The sequence below is a fragment of the Harpia harpyja genome, chromosome 21, assembly GCF_026419915.1.
Source record: "Harpia harpyja isolate bHarHar1 chromosome 21, bHarHar1 primary haplotype, whole genome shotgun sequence".
Lineage (NCBI taxonomy): Eukaryota > Metazoa > Chordata > Aves > Accipitriformes > Accipitridae > Harpia > Harpia harpyja.
In genome coordinates this window covers 5,410,771-5,428,000 of record NC_068960.1, presented here as the reverse complement: position 1 = coordinate 5,428,000, position 17,230 = coordinate 5,410,771, and the positions used below count along the sequence as shown (strand labels likewise).

General features: G+C 40.0%; 1 protein-coding gene across 1 annotated transcript in view; it reads right to left on the bottom strand.

Annotated features, from left to right (window-relative positions):
• The window catches only part of CARD11 (caspase recruitment domain family member 11), a 47,756-nt gene extending 32,498 nt beyond the window's left edge, over positions 1 to 15,258 (bottom strand). The window contains exon 1 of the mRNA XM_052773174.1: positions 14,987 to 15,258. Coding sequence (XP_052629134.1) covers positions 14,987 to 14,999 — 13 coding nt within the window. The 5' untranslated portion in view covers positions 15,000 to 15,258. The remainder of the gene's footprint in view (positions 1 to 14,986) is intronic.
• Between the last annotated feature and the right edge of the window lie 1,972 nt (positions 15,259 to 17,230).

Below are 17,230 nucleotides of genomic sequence, written 5' to 3'. Positions count from 1 at the left end.
AGGGAAGGAACGCGGGGTGCAAAGCAAATGAAGGGATAAATAGGGAAGGCCCTGCCACAGATCCTGGCACATTAGAAGTTAGCGTTAGTTCTGAGCATGCAAATCAAGATAATGGCACAATAATTTAAATAAACAATTTACCACAGGAATTTAGTGCATCTATTTGAAAAGATTTGCAAAGTAGCAGTGGAGAGCTGAAAGCCTGACATTTACTAAATGCTTTAATCTACACATCCTCCATCCTGTTATGCATGATGATGAGGAGGACAACAGAAATCACTGTGCTAATGTAGTACAAATATGTTTATATAGCTGGCCTTTTTTTCTTGAGTGCAGCATTAGCTACTGACACCAGCATTTCCTTTCAACTAATCTGTGCTAAAAGCCAAGATCTAAAAAGAAGCTGTCATCCCCAGGCTGCCAAGGGCTCACGAGAATGCTGGTCCAACAAATGCTTCAGAAGCCATTACTAGGTCCCAGGTTAATTTTTTCTTGAGACTGACTCATTCTGGTTTTACAATTGATAACCAGATTCTCACTAGTTTAGGAGAAGGAGGAGGCACAGCTGGGGGCAAATGTACAGTCCTGTGTGATTAGGAGGAGTCCGGCATTAAAAATTCAAGTTGCCCAAACATGCAAATGAGTTTGATGATTGTAGGTTAGGTCCCAGTAAATGTGTGCTTACATTACAAAACCCAGCACATTCTTTGGTACAGAGAGCCAGTGTTCACGAGGGATTTGCATAGACTGAGCTACATAAGAACCCGGTAAGGACAAAGAATCATTAGCTGATACATACATACATACGAAACTTGCATAACCCTTGCACAGATAGCCTGATTCTCGTTGGTGTTACTAACGCTTCACTTCTATTAATATAACGAGTCACATAAAACAGGAAAAGAGAAAGAAGTGTAGCTCTGCCATACAAAACTGCTACTTAGTCTGTTTATTAAAAAAATTTACACTTTCTACAAACTCTTACGTTACACAAGTTTAAAAAAATAACAAAAACCACTCAGAGAAGAACATCTTCCATGCAGTCAGATAATGATTCCTTGTAGGCGATACTCTCATCCACAAACAAAGGATAATGCAGAACATTAGATGGGAGGACTGCATTCTAGTTTAAAAATCTCCAAATTCAGCAACAACTGACTGTAAATGCGTAGGCCATTCTTACAACAGAAAAGGTTACACTCCAATCTTGAATACTGTCAGATAATCTCACTGTAACTCACCACAGCCCAAGAAAGTTTGAAAATAGTATTTCATATAGCAGGTTTTATAACATGGCAGGAAAATAAGACAGAACCCTACATTAAGAATCCTACAGTTAGTCAAAATACACAAAATACAAAGATGAACAAATAAGAAGCCAACTCTCATAACCCTTCTATAAAGATCAATCTTAACAAACAATACTACTCCAAACACATGAAAAATAACCCTCATGCAAATTGTTTACTGCATTATAATAGCAGCATGCATTGATTGTGATGAAAATACGATTCAGTTAAATATCTTAAATGCACTGTGCAAAGGTATAATAGCTCCCTATCTAGCTCTGTGAAGACTTATCCATTCACGTTTAGCTCTTAATTGCTAACAATATATTCTGTTGGATCATACACTGTCCAGTCTCCCAAGGGTGATGGCTGCTGTGATTCACATATACATTTTGTTCATTTTATGTAAACACACTTCACGTGGATAGAACAGGTATGTATTCCTTATTCCATTTTGTGACCTCTTTGTAACTATTACTTTAAAATAGACCCTAATGTTAGAGAACAGACTGCTGTCTTGCACATGCTAGTTTGTCTGTGGCCTGAAGAATGACATACATGCCTTGCATAACAAATACCTGTAGTCTTTCCACCTCAAAGTCACTGGAAGAAGTAAGCTTCACTCCTAGTCGCAGACTGTCATAGTCCTTGATGTTCTGCTCATTGACAAAATCTTCTATCCTTGTAAGCTTGCTTAAAGCTGCATGAACGTCTCAGCCAGCAGAGCACAAAACACACAGAAGACAACTGGATGCCATTTGACAAGAAAAAGTCTACAATAGATCACAAGCAGCCTGGCCTAGGAAGGACAAAACCTCACCAGGAATCAGGAGGAGCTTGCTATTTTACTGCTGGAAATTAGAATTCTCCTTTCACATGGAAATGGTTGTACTTGTTTTATGAATAGATTTTTCCCACTTAAGCTTTCTGGCCACCTCCTCTTTTTCTTGCTCTGTGTCCTCTCTCTTCTTGTACCAGTGTCGCAGGACTGTGTCACATAGCTCCGGAAACATACACCCACCATCCTCTCTCTCAAACTTACTGTCTATATATAGTAGACAGAAAGGTGCTGGGGGCTGCCTTACTTCCCTTTTCTTCTGAACAGAGGTTGTGGGTAACTTTCAAATACGACACCAGTCTTAGAGGAAGTGTTCTCATAGCCACAGAGAGCTGTGCGCTACGGATGGAGCAGGAAAGACCTGAGGAGTACCTCAAACAGGTCCTCCTTTCCTGCAGATACTACAGCTGGGGTTCATTAACAATTCTGTCACCAAAGAAGCCTCACTGTAAGGCCTGCAATTAAGAGCAGGAAAGCAGTCTCTGGAAAACAGAGAGACAATTCACTTTCCATCCTGCAGAAGGGCTCCTTTAAGTCACTTCTATAGAAATTTAAAGCAAAAATTGTCAGATTCTTTACTTAACGGGACTGTAATTTATTTCTTTAAGTGGTAACCTCTCTTGGGGAAGAGATAATACCAAATTCTTGGCAATTCTATATTTCCTACCTTCAAAGCATTGCAAGAAGGAATCAAGCATCTTCTGTTGCTTTCTCCATAACTAAGTCAATTGCTCTGATTATACAAAATAAAATGCTGTAAAGCTTTCATGTGGAAAGCTTTATCCCAGAAGAATTAACTAACCATTGGAAGAGACTAAACCCTGGTCTCATCAGGAAACTCTGGCCAGTTCAGTTCATGGTTAACAAGTATTTTTTGAAAAGACCAAAGAGGCAAAGTACTAATATAGCAAGAAATCTGGCTATCCGTCTTCACCCGGGTGTGGTTCTTGAGAATGAGTCAACAGAAGGAGAAGTATGAGAATTTTATTGAATTCTCTGCTGACTGTGGAAATAAATATTTGTGAAAAAAGCAACTGTGAAGTGATGCCAGAATCACACTCCATCTGTGAGCATCTCAGTCTTTAAGCACAGGCAGCTGCTGTTAAAACAGCATCTACAAACAATATTACAAAAGCAAGATTTGCAGGATTCTATGCACCCAAATCCTGATCTTTAGGAGAAGATGTTTAACAGTACAAAGGGTGGTAACCAACTAAAAGTCAGTGGAAGTTTTGTTTTATTCTCCTAACTTATGCCTAGAAGCATAACAATTCCCTATGTGCTATCTGCATTAACTGTACCTCATAGAGTGAAGTACCACAAGCTAACAAAAAAGCATTTGCAGAATGTGCAGAAAAGCCATTGTTTTAAATGCAGTGTTGTACTTGTGTATGAAGTAAGGTTACATGCAATAAGAGCACTAGCAAATGGCTCCCACACTTGAGGATTGATTTCCCCTATTTCTCATTCCTACTCAAGGGCACAACTCGTAATTAGGGTCAGATTTTCAAAGAGCGTAGGTGGCATTTAGGCATCAAAATAAATGGCCAGATTTTTGCAAGACTTGCCTCAGAGTGTAGGATAAGATAGCGTTATGAATCACAGAGCTGCTGAGTGTTAAGCACTTTTAAAAATCAGGTCTTTCTTACACGCTTAAATTGAAGCTGAGCTCTTTCAAAAATCTTTTCACAACTGGAACATTCTTCAAATGCTAAGTATTTGAAAAATGAGCCTTTAAAGCTTTGTGAGGTGCTAATTTTTACATGAATAAGAAACTGCTCTATATAGCACCTGTAAATCTGGCTGGCAGCGGTATTTAAGTAGTTCTGATTCTCCAGTATTGTATGAACTCTCCAATGGTACACATTCCACAGGGAAGAGGGCAGACACTGTGTGTCAGTGCTTACCTGTGTTAATTCTAACCCTTCTGAATCCTTGAAATAAATATTTTGCTAGCTAACAGGTGATGGTGAATGCTGCTGATGCATCAATCTCATTTCAGCATATTGTCTCCAACTACAATTGAGATTTTAAGAATTAGATGAAATTTTAAGCTTTGAACCCTCTGAGACATAATAAAAGAAGGGTTCTTTCTACATGACTAACAATATTTCTTTCTATGAGGAACAAAAACAAAATTATTTTTCTTATGCTCAAAAACTAATACAGTGTAGAAACTATAGGAGGTTTCAGATTAGACTCTCCTTCCATTGCTATTTGCCCTATTTATCTTTTTTTTCAAAGCCGGTAAGTTCAGCCTTGCAGAATCTATACTGCTGACTCAGCTAACTGAGCCAAAACTCATAAAAATCTATTTAAAAAAGGTCCAATGATTTTATTTTCTAATCATAAATATGAAATTTAATTAGCATCTCATTGCTAATGAAGTCACCACGGAAGATGAGACTGAGGAATTAGGCACAGGGATGGAACATCAAGCGTAAAACAAAACAACTGTTATGCAGGAGCCAGTTTAACTCCTGCTTTCCTCCACTCAGGTTTCAGATCTTTTAAGAATTATGTGCTGTGTTGATGTTTTGTTCTTTCATGGCAAGGCCCTTCTATCTTCTGTGGCAGTAATTACTCTAGCATGATATATAGCATCATGCGAAATACAAAATAACAACAGATAAGGTTCACTCTGGATTAGAAACAGAAGCAAGATAGAGCAGGTTGGATCTGAATTGAAAATCCTATTTTGTCATAAGCTACCCAGGTCAGTAAGTGTTTCAAATCCTATAAAAGCGATACACTCATCAACTGAGAAAAGAACTCATATTATTCTCCAGGGTACTGCAAACATCAAAAAGATTAAAGGAATTTTTTTAAAGGAAGCATATGGAGAATTTAAAAAGCCTCTTTAAAATAGGAAATGTGTCCAGCCTTTTCACTATTAGCATTCTTAGAAGGTATGTCCTAGGCTGACATCAGCACTGATGTTGGCATTACTGGCTGAAATTCTCTCTGCTGTGAGCTACCTTTACCATCTTCTCTGCGGAGTTCTTGAGAGGACAAGAGCTCTTGATCTGTCTTTGCCCACCCATGCCTGTGTGATTACATGAGGGTTACATGAGTATGTTTCCCTGCACAGCAACACAGATGGTAACCTGAGGTGAAGGCAGGGACAGGCGTCCTTCTACTGTTGCTCCTCGAGGTGCCTCGGTGAGGGAGCAGAAAATACAGAACATCACAGAAGAGAGGACTCAGTGAGAAGTGGGCAAGTGCCGTGGGAGAGTTCTGAAAGGGCTGATGAACTACCGTAACCACAAAGCTGTACTTTCTCCTTACACTCACACTGAAATTGTTCATAGCAAATTAGTGTGGGAGGAAGTGTTTACAGGACCTATCCTGAGCACGAGTAATTATTAATAATTCCTGGATTGCTAGAAAAGCTTTTGGAGTAATTCTGTGTGTGGGCATGCCCCTTGGTTGCTCTCCATGACAACATTCACTAGGGTAAAAAGGGCTTTATTAGTGCTGGTCCTGGTTACTCATGGGTGGGCAAGTTTTTAATTCTTGTACACTCTCTGATGTGACTTGAAATCTGGAAACATCCAAGAATGTGGTTGCAGCATTATAAAAGTTTACTGCTTTGCAACGTGACAAAACCAGCTCTTCTTCATTATCAGTAATGGAAATCAGAAGTTATACATCAAGCAATGTTCCATGTAGTAAGGCAGGAGCAATTCAGGGACAGTGAAGCTTTCTTGGATGCTGTCAGACTCATTTTCTCCTGATGATCTCATAATGCTTTAAAAAGTACTATTCAGTTTTCAGGGCAGCCGCCAATGAGTACAGCACTATTTTCATACTAGCTGTAAGGATAAGCAGACAGAATGGGTAAATGATACTCATGTACCCGCGTTGCCAAAAGCCAGGGCACAGCCTACAGGTTCTGACGATCGGCTGCCCTGCTAAACCTAGAGAGAGCATTTCCCTCCATCTCTCATCTGAAAGCCTCCTAGTAGAAGTGGCAGTCTATATTCTGATGAAAAGCAGCAAGGAGCCTCTTTAGGAACAGTTCATTTTCTAGATTCTGTCTTGATTTTCCTCCTTGCATACAGCAAGAAAACTGTTGGCTCTGAGAAAGTAAAAATAAGGAAGCAGAACCACATTTTGACATCCTGACTATTTCTCTCCCCTAGAATTAGCCCTTTCTGTCCTAGTATCCCTGCCTGCTTGGAAGTCAGGAAGCTGTGAGAAGGAAGACTGATATTTCACCTTTCTAGTATTCATGTTCTTTGTCTTTTAAAATATATTTAATATATTAAAAAAAAGGTAAAAATTGCAAAAAGAGTCCAATTTACCTATGTCCTGTTTTCAAACGTGATAAAAATATGCAGGAGCCTATGTTCTCATTAACAGATATGAGATTAAGGATTCAATTCTGACAAGTTTTGGAGTTTAACAACTTTCAGAAATCATAAGAGTCCTTAGCCTAATTCTGGCTGCTCATTCCTGCTTCTCATTGGGAGGAGGTGGTCCAGCGGAAGAAAAATAATTTTTTGCATGGTTAAGTTTCAGCTGAATCAGTTTCTTCATCCAGCTCACCACATTACTCTGCAAATGCTTGTGTCAACAGGGCACAAAAGGCAGTGCAAACACAGCAACAAGTGGCCAAAGCCAGGTCTTCAGCAGGGTTGCTGCTAGATGCATAACCGGCCTCAGAGGCTGAAGCTGTTCAGCATTTTTGGAATGTTGTCCCACATAAGGCAGTGAGTCAGCAGTTGCAATGAATCTGAATGAAGAGCAGAGACACTGCAACATTCAGACAATACTTCCTAGTACCGTTCCACAAATTCAACAATTTTTTAATCACTAGGAAATAGAAGTCTTACCAGAAAAATAAAATTCAGGAAAGTTTTAAAATAAAATTTGGCAAAGTTTTAATTGTAGTGAGTTGAAATCTGACCTAAAAAAAAAAAAAAAAAAAAAGAAACAATGTCTTTCAAAAACAGAATTTTGCCTCTTGCTCTCTCCTGTGATAACATTTACTCAAAATGCAAGGTCAAAAATATCAAAAGTCACTACCAATTTTTATTTTGCCTAGCTTCATATACATGAGGACAATTTTACGTTGCTGTTACACTATCATTCACCTGCAATAGCAAACAGCCACAACCCAGAGATGTTATCATCAAGACTGACCTGGGAAACACTAGACATTTTATTAGCAGTTGTGGTGATGAGGTGAATGGTAGAGTTGAGGTGAGCTGAGTGAGGACTACCAACTTTCTTCAAACAACTGATATGCATAGTCCCTGTTATCTTCAGTGGAGTGGTGATGTCAGTCTCTGTATATCAGACTTAGCCTAGTTCAAATTTCTAGAATAACTCTTTGTTTCTTTCTAATATTACTGACATCACTCATCCTAGCAAGGAAAAAAGGATTTAAACCTTCTCATTCCACAGTTTGAGAATCTGAAATGGATAATTCTGGTAAAGCATATTTTTAAAGAATAAAGCAAGTTTAAAGCAATAACCAATGCTCTTTTTGGATTCCTATATGCAAACTTTTAGCACTTGGCCAAAAATGTTGCTGTTCGTTTTCAGGACAGAACGGTCCAGCTGGTGGCCTATAACCCACATCCAACCATCAGAAGGTGTTTACTCAGTTCACTATGTTTTTCTCTGAAGGAAATAAGGATTGCTGGTTTGGGCAGCAGACAGCTGCATGTTGCCTCTTGGGCTTGTGTAAGGCCAAATTCACAGCAGAAGGAATTTCTGGTCTGAGACTACAGAGTTCGATGCCTCCACGTGGGGGCTGGAGGAAGGTGGGAAGTAACCCACTTCTAGACATGTAGAGCATCATACAGAATGCCAGGATGTGGCACTGCACAGCCCACAGAGTCTGATACTCTGATCTGACTCTTTACAGCAGCAATACATGCAGGACCAGAGGATCAATTTTGGACCACATTGTCTGAAACACAGCACAACCACCTGAACAACCTGGACTACTACAGCCAGCTGTATGCGTTAAGCACTCTCCACAAGAGGAAAGAAAAGAAGTGGAAGAATCTCCCAGATGAAAATATGATTTTGTCAGTGACGTCTAGAAACCTTGCTAAAGCAAAATGGCCTATCTCTGCCTTCCCTCTGATTTTTTTTTCTTACATTTGCTGTGCTTGACGCATTGCTCCATTTCCCTTAGGATCAGTCACAAACCAGAGGTGACAGATAACCTTCAGTTCCAAAGCATGCTGTATAGAGACAAGTTTGCTAGTTATCTTCACTCACCTGATGAAACTACCATATATGGGATGGTAATCAGAATCAGAGAGGAAGAGGAAAGGAGATATTAAACAAGACAAGTGAGGCAAGTCAGACAAATGGGTCAGACTGAAGGTAGAGAGGACTTGGGACGTCCCGTGAGGACCAAAATAACAGTAACAGACCACCCTCTGCCTTTTCTCATGTTCTTTCTTCACAGTAGTTGAATGTTCAAATTATCTTTACTGTTCCGATCCCTTTGTGCAGAGACTGTTCTTAGATCTGTGCTGATTCACAGCCTTCAAAGTGGCATTCAAATTCTGACCATTTCTGCCTTAGACCTAGCATTTTCCAGTTGTCCTTTGCCGGTGAAAAAGTTCAGTCCGTCTTGATATCATATTCTCATATGTCTTCTAAAGTAACTATTGAGCCACACACCACTATCCCAGGTGTGCAACCCTAGTTGTTCAGTGATTCAGTGAAAGTGTCAATAGCATTTAATCCAGCAAAACTGCCTGGATACTGCTCTCACTATGGATATGGACAAGTCACAAAAACACCATTCTGTATTGTAACGCTCCATATGAAAATGCCCAAGTATCACTTTTCCTTTGGACCACAGACTTGCAGATTAAAAAAACAAAAAATGATGCAGTGTTTCCAGCCTTACAGGAAATGTAATACTCCTTCACTTTTTTCTAACAACTAAAGCAGATGAAAAACACACTCTTTTCTGACCTAACACAAAAGTTTAGATATTTTTTGTTTCATACCGCATTGATATCTTTCATGGCATAAATTGCAAAAATGAGAGAATAAAAGACAGAAGGAAATTAAACTTTCTACAACAAAACTAGTTAGCCTTGGGTCTTTCTGAAAAATATGTAACTGGAAATACAGGAATATGTTACTGGAAGGATGAAACACACCCAAAATCTTCTTGAGCAATTAAATATTGTGACTTATTTTAACTTCTTTTGGCAAGAACTGTGAAGGAAGACTAGCAGTGTAGTAGCAGAGAAGAGTCTTATCTTAAGCTTGGCTTTTTTTACCAGGAGAAAATCAGCTCAGCAACAGCAAAGAAGGTGGAAAAAGTTTATGGAATTTTGTATTTTCGGTCAGTGCGAGTCATTAGTGAAATAAGTTTGATGATGTCACTAACTCTGTCATTATAAACTACGAAAAACATATGGAATGACAACTACCTTGACGCGGTGCTCAGGGACATGGTTTAGTGTTGGCCTTGGTAGTGTTAGGTTAATGGTTGGACTCGATGATCTTAAGGGTCTTTTCCAACCTAAACAATTCTATAATTCTACATTTCAGAAGAAGCCAAGAAATAGAGATGCAGGCAGCAGCTGCTGGATAGACACTGTGACTTGTTCTTGTAAAAGACTGGGATGCACCAGTAGACTTTGGAGAGGATCCATGCAAAATTGCAACCAGGGAGGAAAAGTTCTTTTAAACACAGACTTCATGCAACAGACAAGTTTAGTCAGTGAATGGTAAATGTCACAGGTATTTTAATTGAGATGTTAAAAGCCAAAAGCCTTCAAATGATCTTATAAATGTGATAATCTTTCAGTTCATGATCAAGAAGAAAAGATTCAATCAACAGTTGCACTGTAGTTTGGAAATGAAGTATATTTGGTGTAATCTTTAGAAAAAGAGTTGAAGCAACCTTTGGGTGTTTTCCCACTTTGCTCAGGATTCAGAATTCACAGAAGGAAACATTTGAAAGGTTTCTTTATTGGTGTTTCAAACCCTGGAGGAACGTACTTTTGTGCTCAAATATATTAAATGTGTGTAACAAGCTATTAAGCATACTCACACTGATTTCAAGTATGGGCACAGCTAGATTAGAAATGTTTATACACATATAGAGCTGTAAAAAATGAAGTGGAAACAATCCATTAACTGCTAATGATAACCATATATGTACTGCTAGCATACAGCTTTTTCTGCATTCAAATGGAAAAAAAAATCCTTATCCCATTTTAAAAAGAAACCCTGTGTTAAATTTACTCTTCAGCGCCTCAGTTACAACCTGAGGAAAATTTGCCAGCAAACAACCAGCGCTCAGGAGGCCAGTGGGAATCCTTTCATAGGTTACACTGAAGCTGTATTCCTCCCCTGAACTACAAAAAACAGGGCTGACTATCAGACTTGGGCAAATAACAGGTATCTTTGGGTAAGGCCAAACTGGCCTCAGGGACCAGAACAAGCGTATCCGTTAATACTATACAATGTTACTTTACACAGGCAAATTCACTGAGGCAACAATTACTACAAATAATATCACATACATAGCTGTATACACATTTACCCTTTTGACAAAACCAGAATGTTATGGCATTTTGTTTGACACTTCTTATAGATTTCCAGTGAGATTTGACAAATTTGTCTTTCCTCCTGAGTTGCTAAATAGATTCACTGAAGTAGACAGCATTAGAAAGTAATGCCCCATCCAGCACTGGAGATAAAATAGGTTTTGCAGGACTAACGTAAGAAGAGTATTCTCTTCACTACACGTTCAGCAGTGATAGCAGACAATGCACAACACTTTGCCAACTTTTGGTGCTATTAGTAATGTACTTTTATGAGCCGTGAAAAAAGCCCCTCTGTGTCTGCCTTTTGTATAAAAAAGTACAAAGGCCTTACCCGCTGGTAAAATGTTAAATGTACCCCCCGTAGATCACTAAGCATGTGAATTCAAGGTACTCACAATCACCATGCCTAGAGCCCAAATATTTGGCAGAAGATTATGAAGGAAGAGAGGTGTTCAAAATCAAAGTTCAGAAAATACCTTTATGTTTAACTAAAGTCAGTGTGAAAACCTCCTGCCAAGGAGTAATCCACTGCCCACAGCTGGGACACACCATGACGGGGTACATGGCAGATCTGCTGTTTTGTCAAATTGCACTTTAAACAGACTGGCACTGTATTCTCCTTTTGCCTGAGAGGAGGAAAAATGAGAGGGTAATATACGGAGAGAATACTGACTAAAGAAGTAGAGAGAAAGAAGCTTTTATCACTCGTTGGATGTGTGCCACAGAGACCAATTATATACATTTGACAGCAACCATTATAATTCCAGAGTCCTTGAACAAATCACAAGCAGAAAGGTTACCTTCCTGAAAATGTTCATTGCCATTAAATAACTGACCCAGACTAGAGGGTGAAGGCAGCACTTAAGAGAGAGTTTGGGGGAAGGGAGGAGATGGAGAATCTTATTACATATACACCTGAGAAAACCCCATCATTTGTTCTGAAAAAGGAATTGCAGATTCACTGCAGATACTGTATTCTCAGCAAAGCGGACAGTGTTCTGAGAATGCAAATCCTACAGACAGCAGTGACAAAACAGCCAAGACAAAACCAATTTCTTGCTGGTATCAGTGGCAAAACTCAACTAAACTTGGTGAGGTTTATGGTTTTACCCTCCAGTTTGAAAGTCACAAGGCCTGGTCCCATATTCCTTGTTCTTTTAAGTTTAGATTGCTATGGAGGCTGCTGACGAAGAAAGCTGCCATAGGTCAAATTCCACCATCAGTTTTACACAACCTTAATGACAACATCTAAGTGAAACAGTATTTCATGAAACATGCATTTCAGTATCAAAGAGAGAGTTGAGACATCTGCTAAAAAGTGGGTAGCTTGTTCTCTCTCAATGATATAGGCATAATATTGGGACAAATAAGGATCTCTATAAATCATATCCTCCGCGAGCAATCATTCCATATATCTGATTAAAAATTTCACCAAGCAACAGCATATAAACCAAGGTCATTTGGTATATCACATTCAGATTTCTTCAGCATATCCCAGGTATTTGGGATGCATCCTTCTAGAGAAGGTTCAAATTGCCTTTAATTTTAACAGATACATGCAGTCAGATGGTACTCTTTTCACCCATGTTGAAAGTTTATTTTTCTCTTAATTCAGAGTTAAATCTAATTGGAAGTAACTTTGCATAAGAACAGGGAGTCAAACATGCAGTTCTGAATTTCTGTTGTGGGGTTGGCCCTCTCAATATACCAATTTGCTGGGGAGGATGGAAAGTTTCCAGGCTCTTTCCAGCTGAAATTTCTCCTCTGCCAGACACACGACTCAAGAAACTAGACACACACACACACACAAAAAAAAAGAATTTCTGGCTCCAGGTCCCCTTATAACTGTCGCAACCCAACTTTGACAATGCCCATTTTTAACTCAACAGACAGCAAACTATCATGATGAAAAAGAAAAAGGAGGGAGGGAGAGAGAAGAGATGGTGTCTGAGCCAATTTCTGGGAGACGTCAAGGCCTTACAAAAAGAACCAGTAATGGGGGCATAGAATACTGAAAAAAACAAAGCACAAAATCATCATACAAGTTTTGCAGAATGACTAAAAGGAACACAAGTACTTTTCACATCACAAGATGAGTTGTAACAGAGTAAGACAGAGTCATATTAGTCCTGTATGGATAAAATGAACATCTCGTATTTTATTGTTCTCGGCTTGTGGACTTTTTGCAAGATCCGAAAGACAAAGATATTTTAATGTACCTGCTTCTGTATTCAGAAGAGAATGCTCACAGCTCAAAGGCCACAGTTTGCTAGCTCTGAATCAGAAAGGATATATTATAATTGCAAACATAAAACTTAAGCTCCTTTCACTCATAAGGAGATGGACAATTTGAGAGAGCAGAACAGATCACTAAGAGAATTCTCGCACAAAATAATTCTCTTATTAATTCAGCTGAGTTTAATAAGTGATCTTTATTCAGTCCCCAAAAGCCCACATCAGAACATCCCTAGAAATAAAACCTTCAGTCTCAATAGTCCTGCTTAAGAAGGTGAGGCTAAAAGGCTTCATCAAAGAACTGTACTTATTTGTCATATCTGGTTCAAAGCTTACAAACTTAAGCAAGGAATAATACCAGATATTGTCCTTGGATGCAGTTATTAGCCATGCCTGATCTTGGTGACTCACCAATATATCTGGTATAAAAGAAATGACCCATTTCCAGATCCTAGGAGCAAAGTGACTCCCACTACAGCATCACAGTTGAGAACCTCTACCTCCGAGACTGGGAATCCCATGGGAATCAACAGGACAAAAAACTACACCAGTGTCAGACTAGAAGTTCTGCTATGGGGCAGGAAGTTTAAAACTTTATTAAGTTTAGTAAAAAGGCTTATGATCAACTAGAACTATTTTTACAGTTTTCCAGAGACATTTTGAATTGTGCTTTCCTGTTTTTTCATCTACTTTCAGTCCCATCACTAAGCACTTAACCTGCTGCAGCCTGCATATTCTGCAAAGGAAAGAGAAGCTGAGCGACTGCAATACTTCCTCCAGTTCCCCTACAGGTACTCAGTGGGGATGCTAAGACAGCAGAGAGTAAGACCATCTGCATCAGTAGTTCCTCCCAATATGAATGCAACATCAAGATAAAAACAGATAGAGAAACCTGGTGGAGAGTTGCGGTAAGGATTTAGGAAGGAGTGGGATGATAGAAAGAGAAGGGACAGAATATACAAAGTCAGGGTAGGCTGTCTTTGTGAGTGGAGAGGAAGCTGTGGTGTGTTATAGGTGTTAGAAAATTCTGTTTGTGAGACAGAAAGAAACAGAGAGACAGGATGATAGCAGTTATTTGTTGTGAATGACTAAATATGAGTCTGAGAATTGGAAGGAAGCTGTGCAAGTATAAAGGTCTTGTATTTTGGGATGCATCCCCAAACCTCCAAATATGCAAATCCTGCACATGTACATGAAAGGGGCAGACAGGAAAGCAGAATGTGTGTGCAAGGCCAATCCAGTGGAGAGACAACACCACTGTGCGTGCAAAATTAACTTTGCGAGGCAGCAATGTATGCTGTGTACATGAGAAAGCAGATGGAGTATGAAGTAGGAGTGCATGTGAGAAGCTAGAGGAGCAATGGGAAAGCGGAACACAAGACAGAGAAGGAACTGACAGAGGGGAAGGAGAGAAAAATTTAGAACATGGGGGAGGATGTACAGTCTATTGCACAGGCAAGAAAGAGAAGGTGGAGGGAAAGGAAAGGAATGAACAAAGGAAACATTTGTCACAGAAAATATGCTTGATGAAAAACAGGCATAAAAAGATGGTGAAAAAGATAATAAGAGATTCATTAGGGTTGAGAGAAGAATAAAGGAAGTGAGAAGAACAAATTAAGAGAGAAGAAAAAAAAACCAAAGAAGAAAGATTTTATTAGTAAACAGAAAGCATAAATCCCCAGTGAAAAGATTTAAAGTAAAGGCTAGGGCACAACAGACTATGGGTAGAACCAGAAATTCCCTGGAGATCAGTGCTCATGATCAGTCCTTTCATCTCCCCTCTCTAGACCTCCATTTCAACTCTCCTTCCCAGTGCACGCTTTCTTTAAGAACACGTTTGCACCTCCAGCTACAGCCTGTTTACCTCACCGAACCCTGAGCTCCAAGTATCTGTGCATGCAAAGTACAATGAGACCTGTTGAGGGCGAGGAAGGCGCGAATGCAATCATTTTCAAAGAAACATACTCTTGAAAAGGAACACAAAAAAGGTTAAAGGTGAAAGTGGAACTTGTAGTGATTAGAGTCAAGTGCTGTCCTAGCCAGCAGTGAGGTGGAGCTGATCTGACAGCTGCTTTCCTTACCTTGGGTGCTCATGAGTGACCGGGCTGTCTTGCTGCAGCTGCTTCAGGCTGAACCTCTCTACATCGCCTCCATGCAATTGTCAGTGTCTCTCCAGGAGTCTTGGAGAGGTTATTTGTGCTCTGCAGCTGTCGAAAAGTAAAGGAAACACAAGGAGCAAAACACCCCCGGGCCCCTAAAGTGCCAAAAGTTTACGGAGAATCGGGAATGAAGGAAGCAAGTGCACTGGCATCAGAATGAACAAAGAGCGACACGGAAAGTAAGAAAAAGTGTGTCAGAGGCTGGGAGGGGCGGAGAAGGAAAATGCAAAGATCTGACAGGAAACCAGACTATAAATCTGCTTAGGGTTTAAAAAAAAACACATTTCTGCTCCCCAGCGATACAGTCTGTTTGCAAATGACTCTGCATGCAGGTGACAGCAGAGCCCTGAAGTACCAATGTAAGCAAATAAAGAGGCACTTTTGCCCCTTCCCCAGGAAGAACAGTGGGCAGATTCAGCAGCAGCACAAACGACTGGCTCAGATGAAAAAGTAGGCTGTCTCCACTGCTTCACTTCTAGTTCTCCAGACTTTTAGTGCACGTTTCCCTCAGGCAAAAGGGAAACCTTAGTGGTGCTGTGCCTGTCCAACCACACAGCATCAGCCCTTGATTCTCAGTGCACATGCTGGCTAGAAAGCAGGTAGGAAAGAAAAAAGAAAGGACGGACTGAACAAAACAGTTTCAAGAACAGTTCCAGGCAGCAGGAGTTCTGGGTTTTCCCAAGGTTTCAAAGGCTTTTCAAGAAAGCATCTATTTTATTAATAACTGCTTTTGCTAAAAAGGTAGTCAATGAGGTTTACTTTATGCAAGCATTAGATTATTCTACAGTTGAATGATACTTTAAACAATGTATTTTCCAAAGGGAGTCTCTGCTGACATAAAGAAGCCGCAGTATCTTGTATTGCTTTAATGCTGGACTCCAGGCTTAAGGCCACACACGCAAATCCAACCGTTGGTGGGCCTCACTAAGGACATTTACCTGCTAGGCTGCAACTAAGAGCCTCCCTCCACAGGCAAGCCAACGAGAGCAAAGTCAGTCACTCAGTCCTTTCCCTTACTGTTCTTCCAGTCCTGCAGGACCAGGAGTCACCATCACTGCTAGAAACGTCCTTCAGTGCTGCTGCCATCTTGCTCAGGGATCCTTAGCTTCAATCACTTGCATGATGTGCTGGTTCTTGTTCTGCTATTGCCTATTAGACCTCCAGGGGAAAGTAAAGGCACAGGTATCGCTGTGCTCCCACCCTCTCCCCAGGCTTTCCCCTTTGCACTGGGTAGACACACACAAGTGAAGCCTCACTGGAGTCAGCAATAGGTCCTGAGTATGTGAGAATCAGAGGAAAGACCCTTTGAAGGAAGAGTTACATGTGTCTAATAGGGATGCATGTTTGCGAGTGTGACCTTCGATAGAGAAAAGCAACTATGTGAATAAGTGCATGAGTATGGTTTTATCTCATGAGAGGAACTAACAGAAATAATAGCAGAAACACCAGGAATAATAAGCGTAAGTGACCTATGATAGGTCATTTAGGAATGCGGGAAGGGAAAAAGCATGATGATAGCAATGGAGTGAGAGAATGAGAAAGGAAAAAATAGTTGTTAGAGAATAAAGGAAAACACAACAAATGGAAAGTAAGTATAAAAGTACAGTGGAAAAACTATCAAAGGATACAGCAGCGTCAAAGACAACAGAATGGAGGAAGTGAGATGATTAAGTGAAAAGAAGAAATGTAAGGGAGAAAATACATGGCTCAAAGTGTCATTACAATAACACTCAAAAGCATTCTTACCAAACTGAAAACCTGAACCCCATGAAAATCATGAAAATTCCAGGCAGCAAAATGTGTGGGGCAGCTCTGCTCTAATTCTCCCTTACCGTTCCTCTAATTTCAAGTGTTTGCACCTGTACCTGGACTGGTGAGGGCCAAAGTTTAGCCATAAAAATGATATTGGAAGGGATTCCAGTTCTCTAAATCAAGAGCTCAAAGACTAAGGCAGGCAGGAATTTCTGTCTCCCGCTGAGCAACAGCAGAACATGCTACACCCCTACCAATTTTTTTTCCAGTGAGGACTATACTATTATGTGCTACTTATATTCTTGTGCAATTTTACCAAAATTTGCCTTTGAACAAACTTGCGAGCTGCATGTGACAAGGTGCAGGAAAGCTTCCTGCTTTGAGCAGCCAAAAATCTATCCATGTGACAACTGC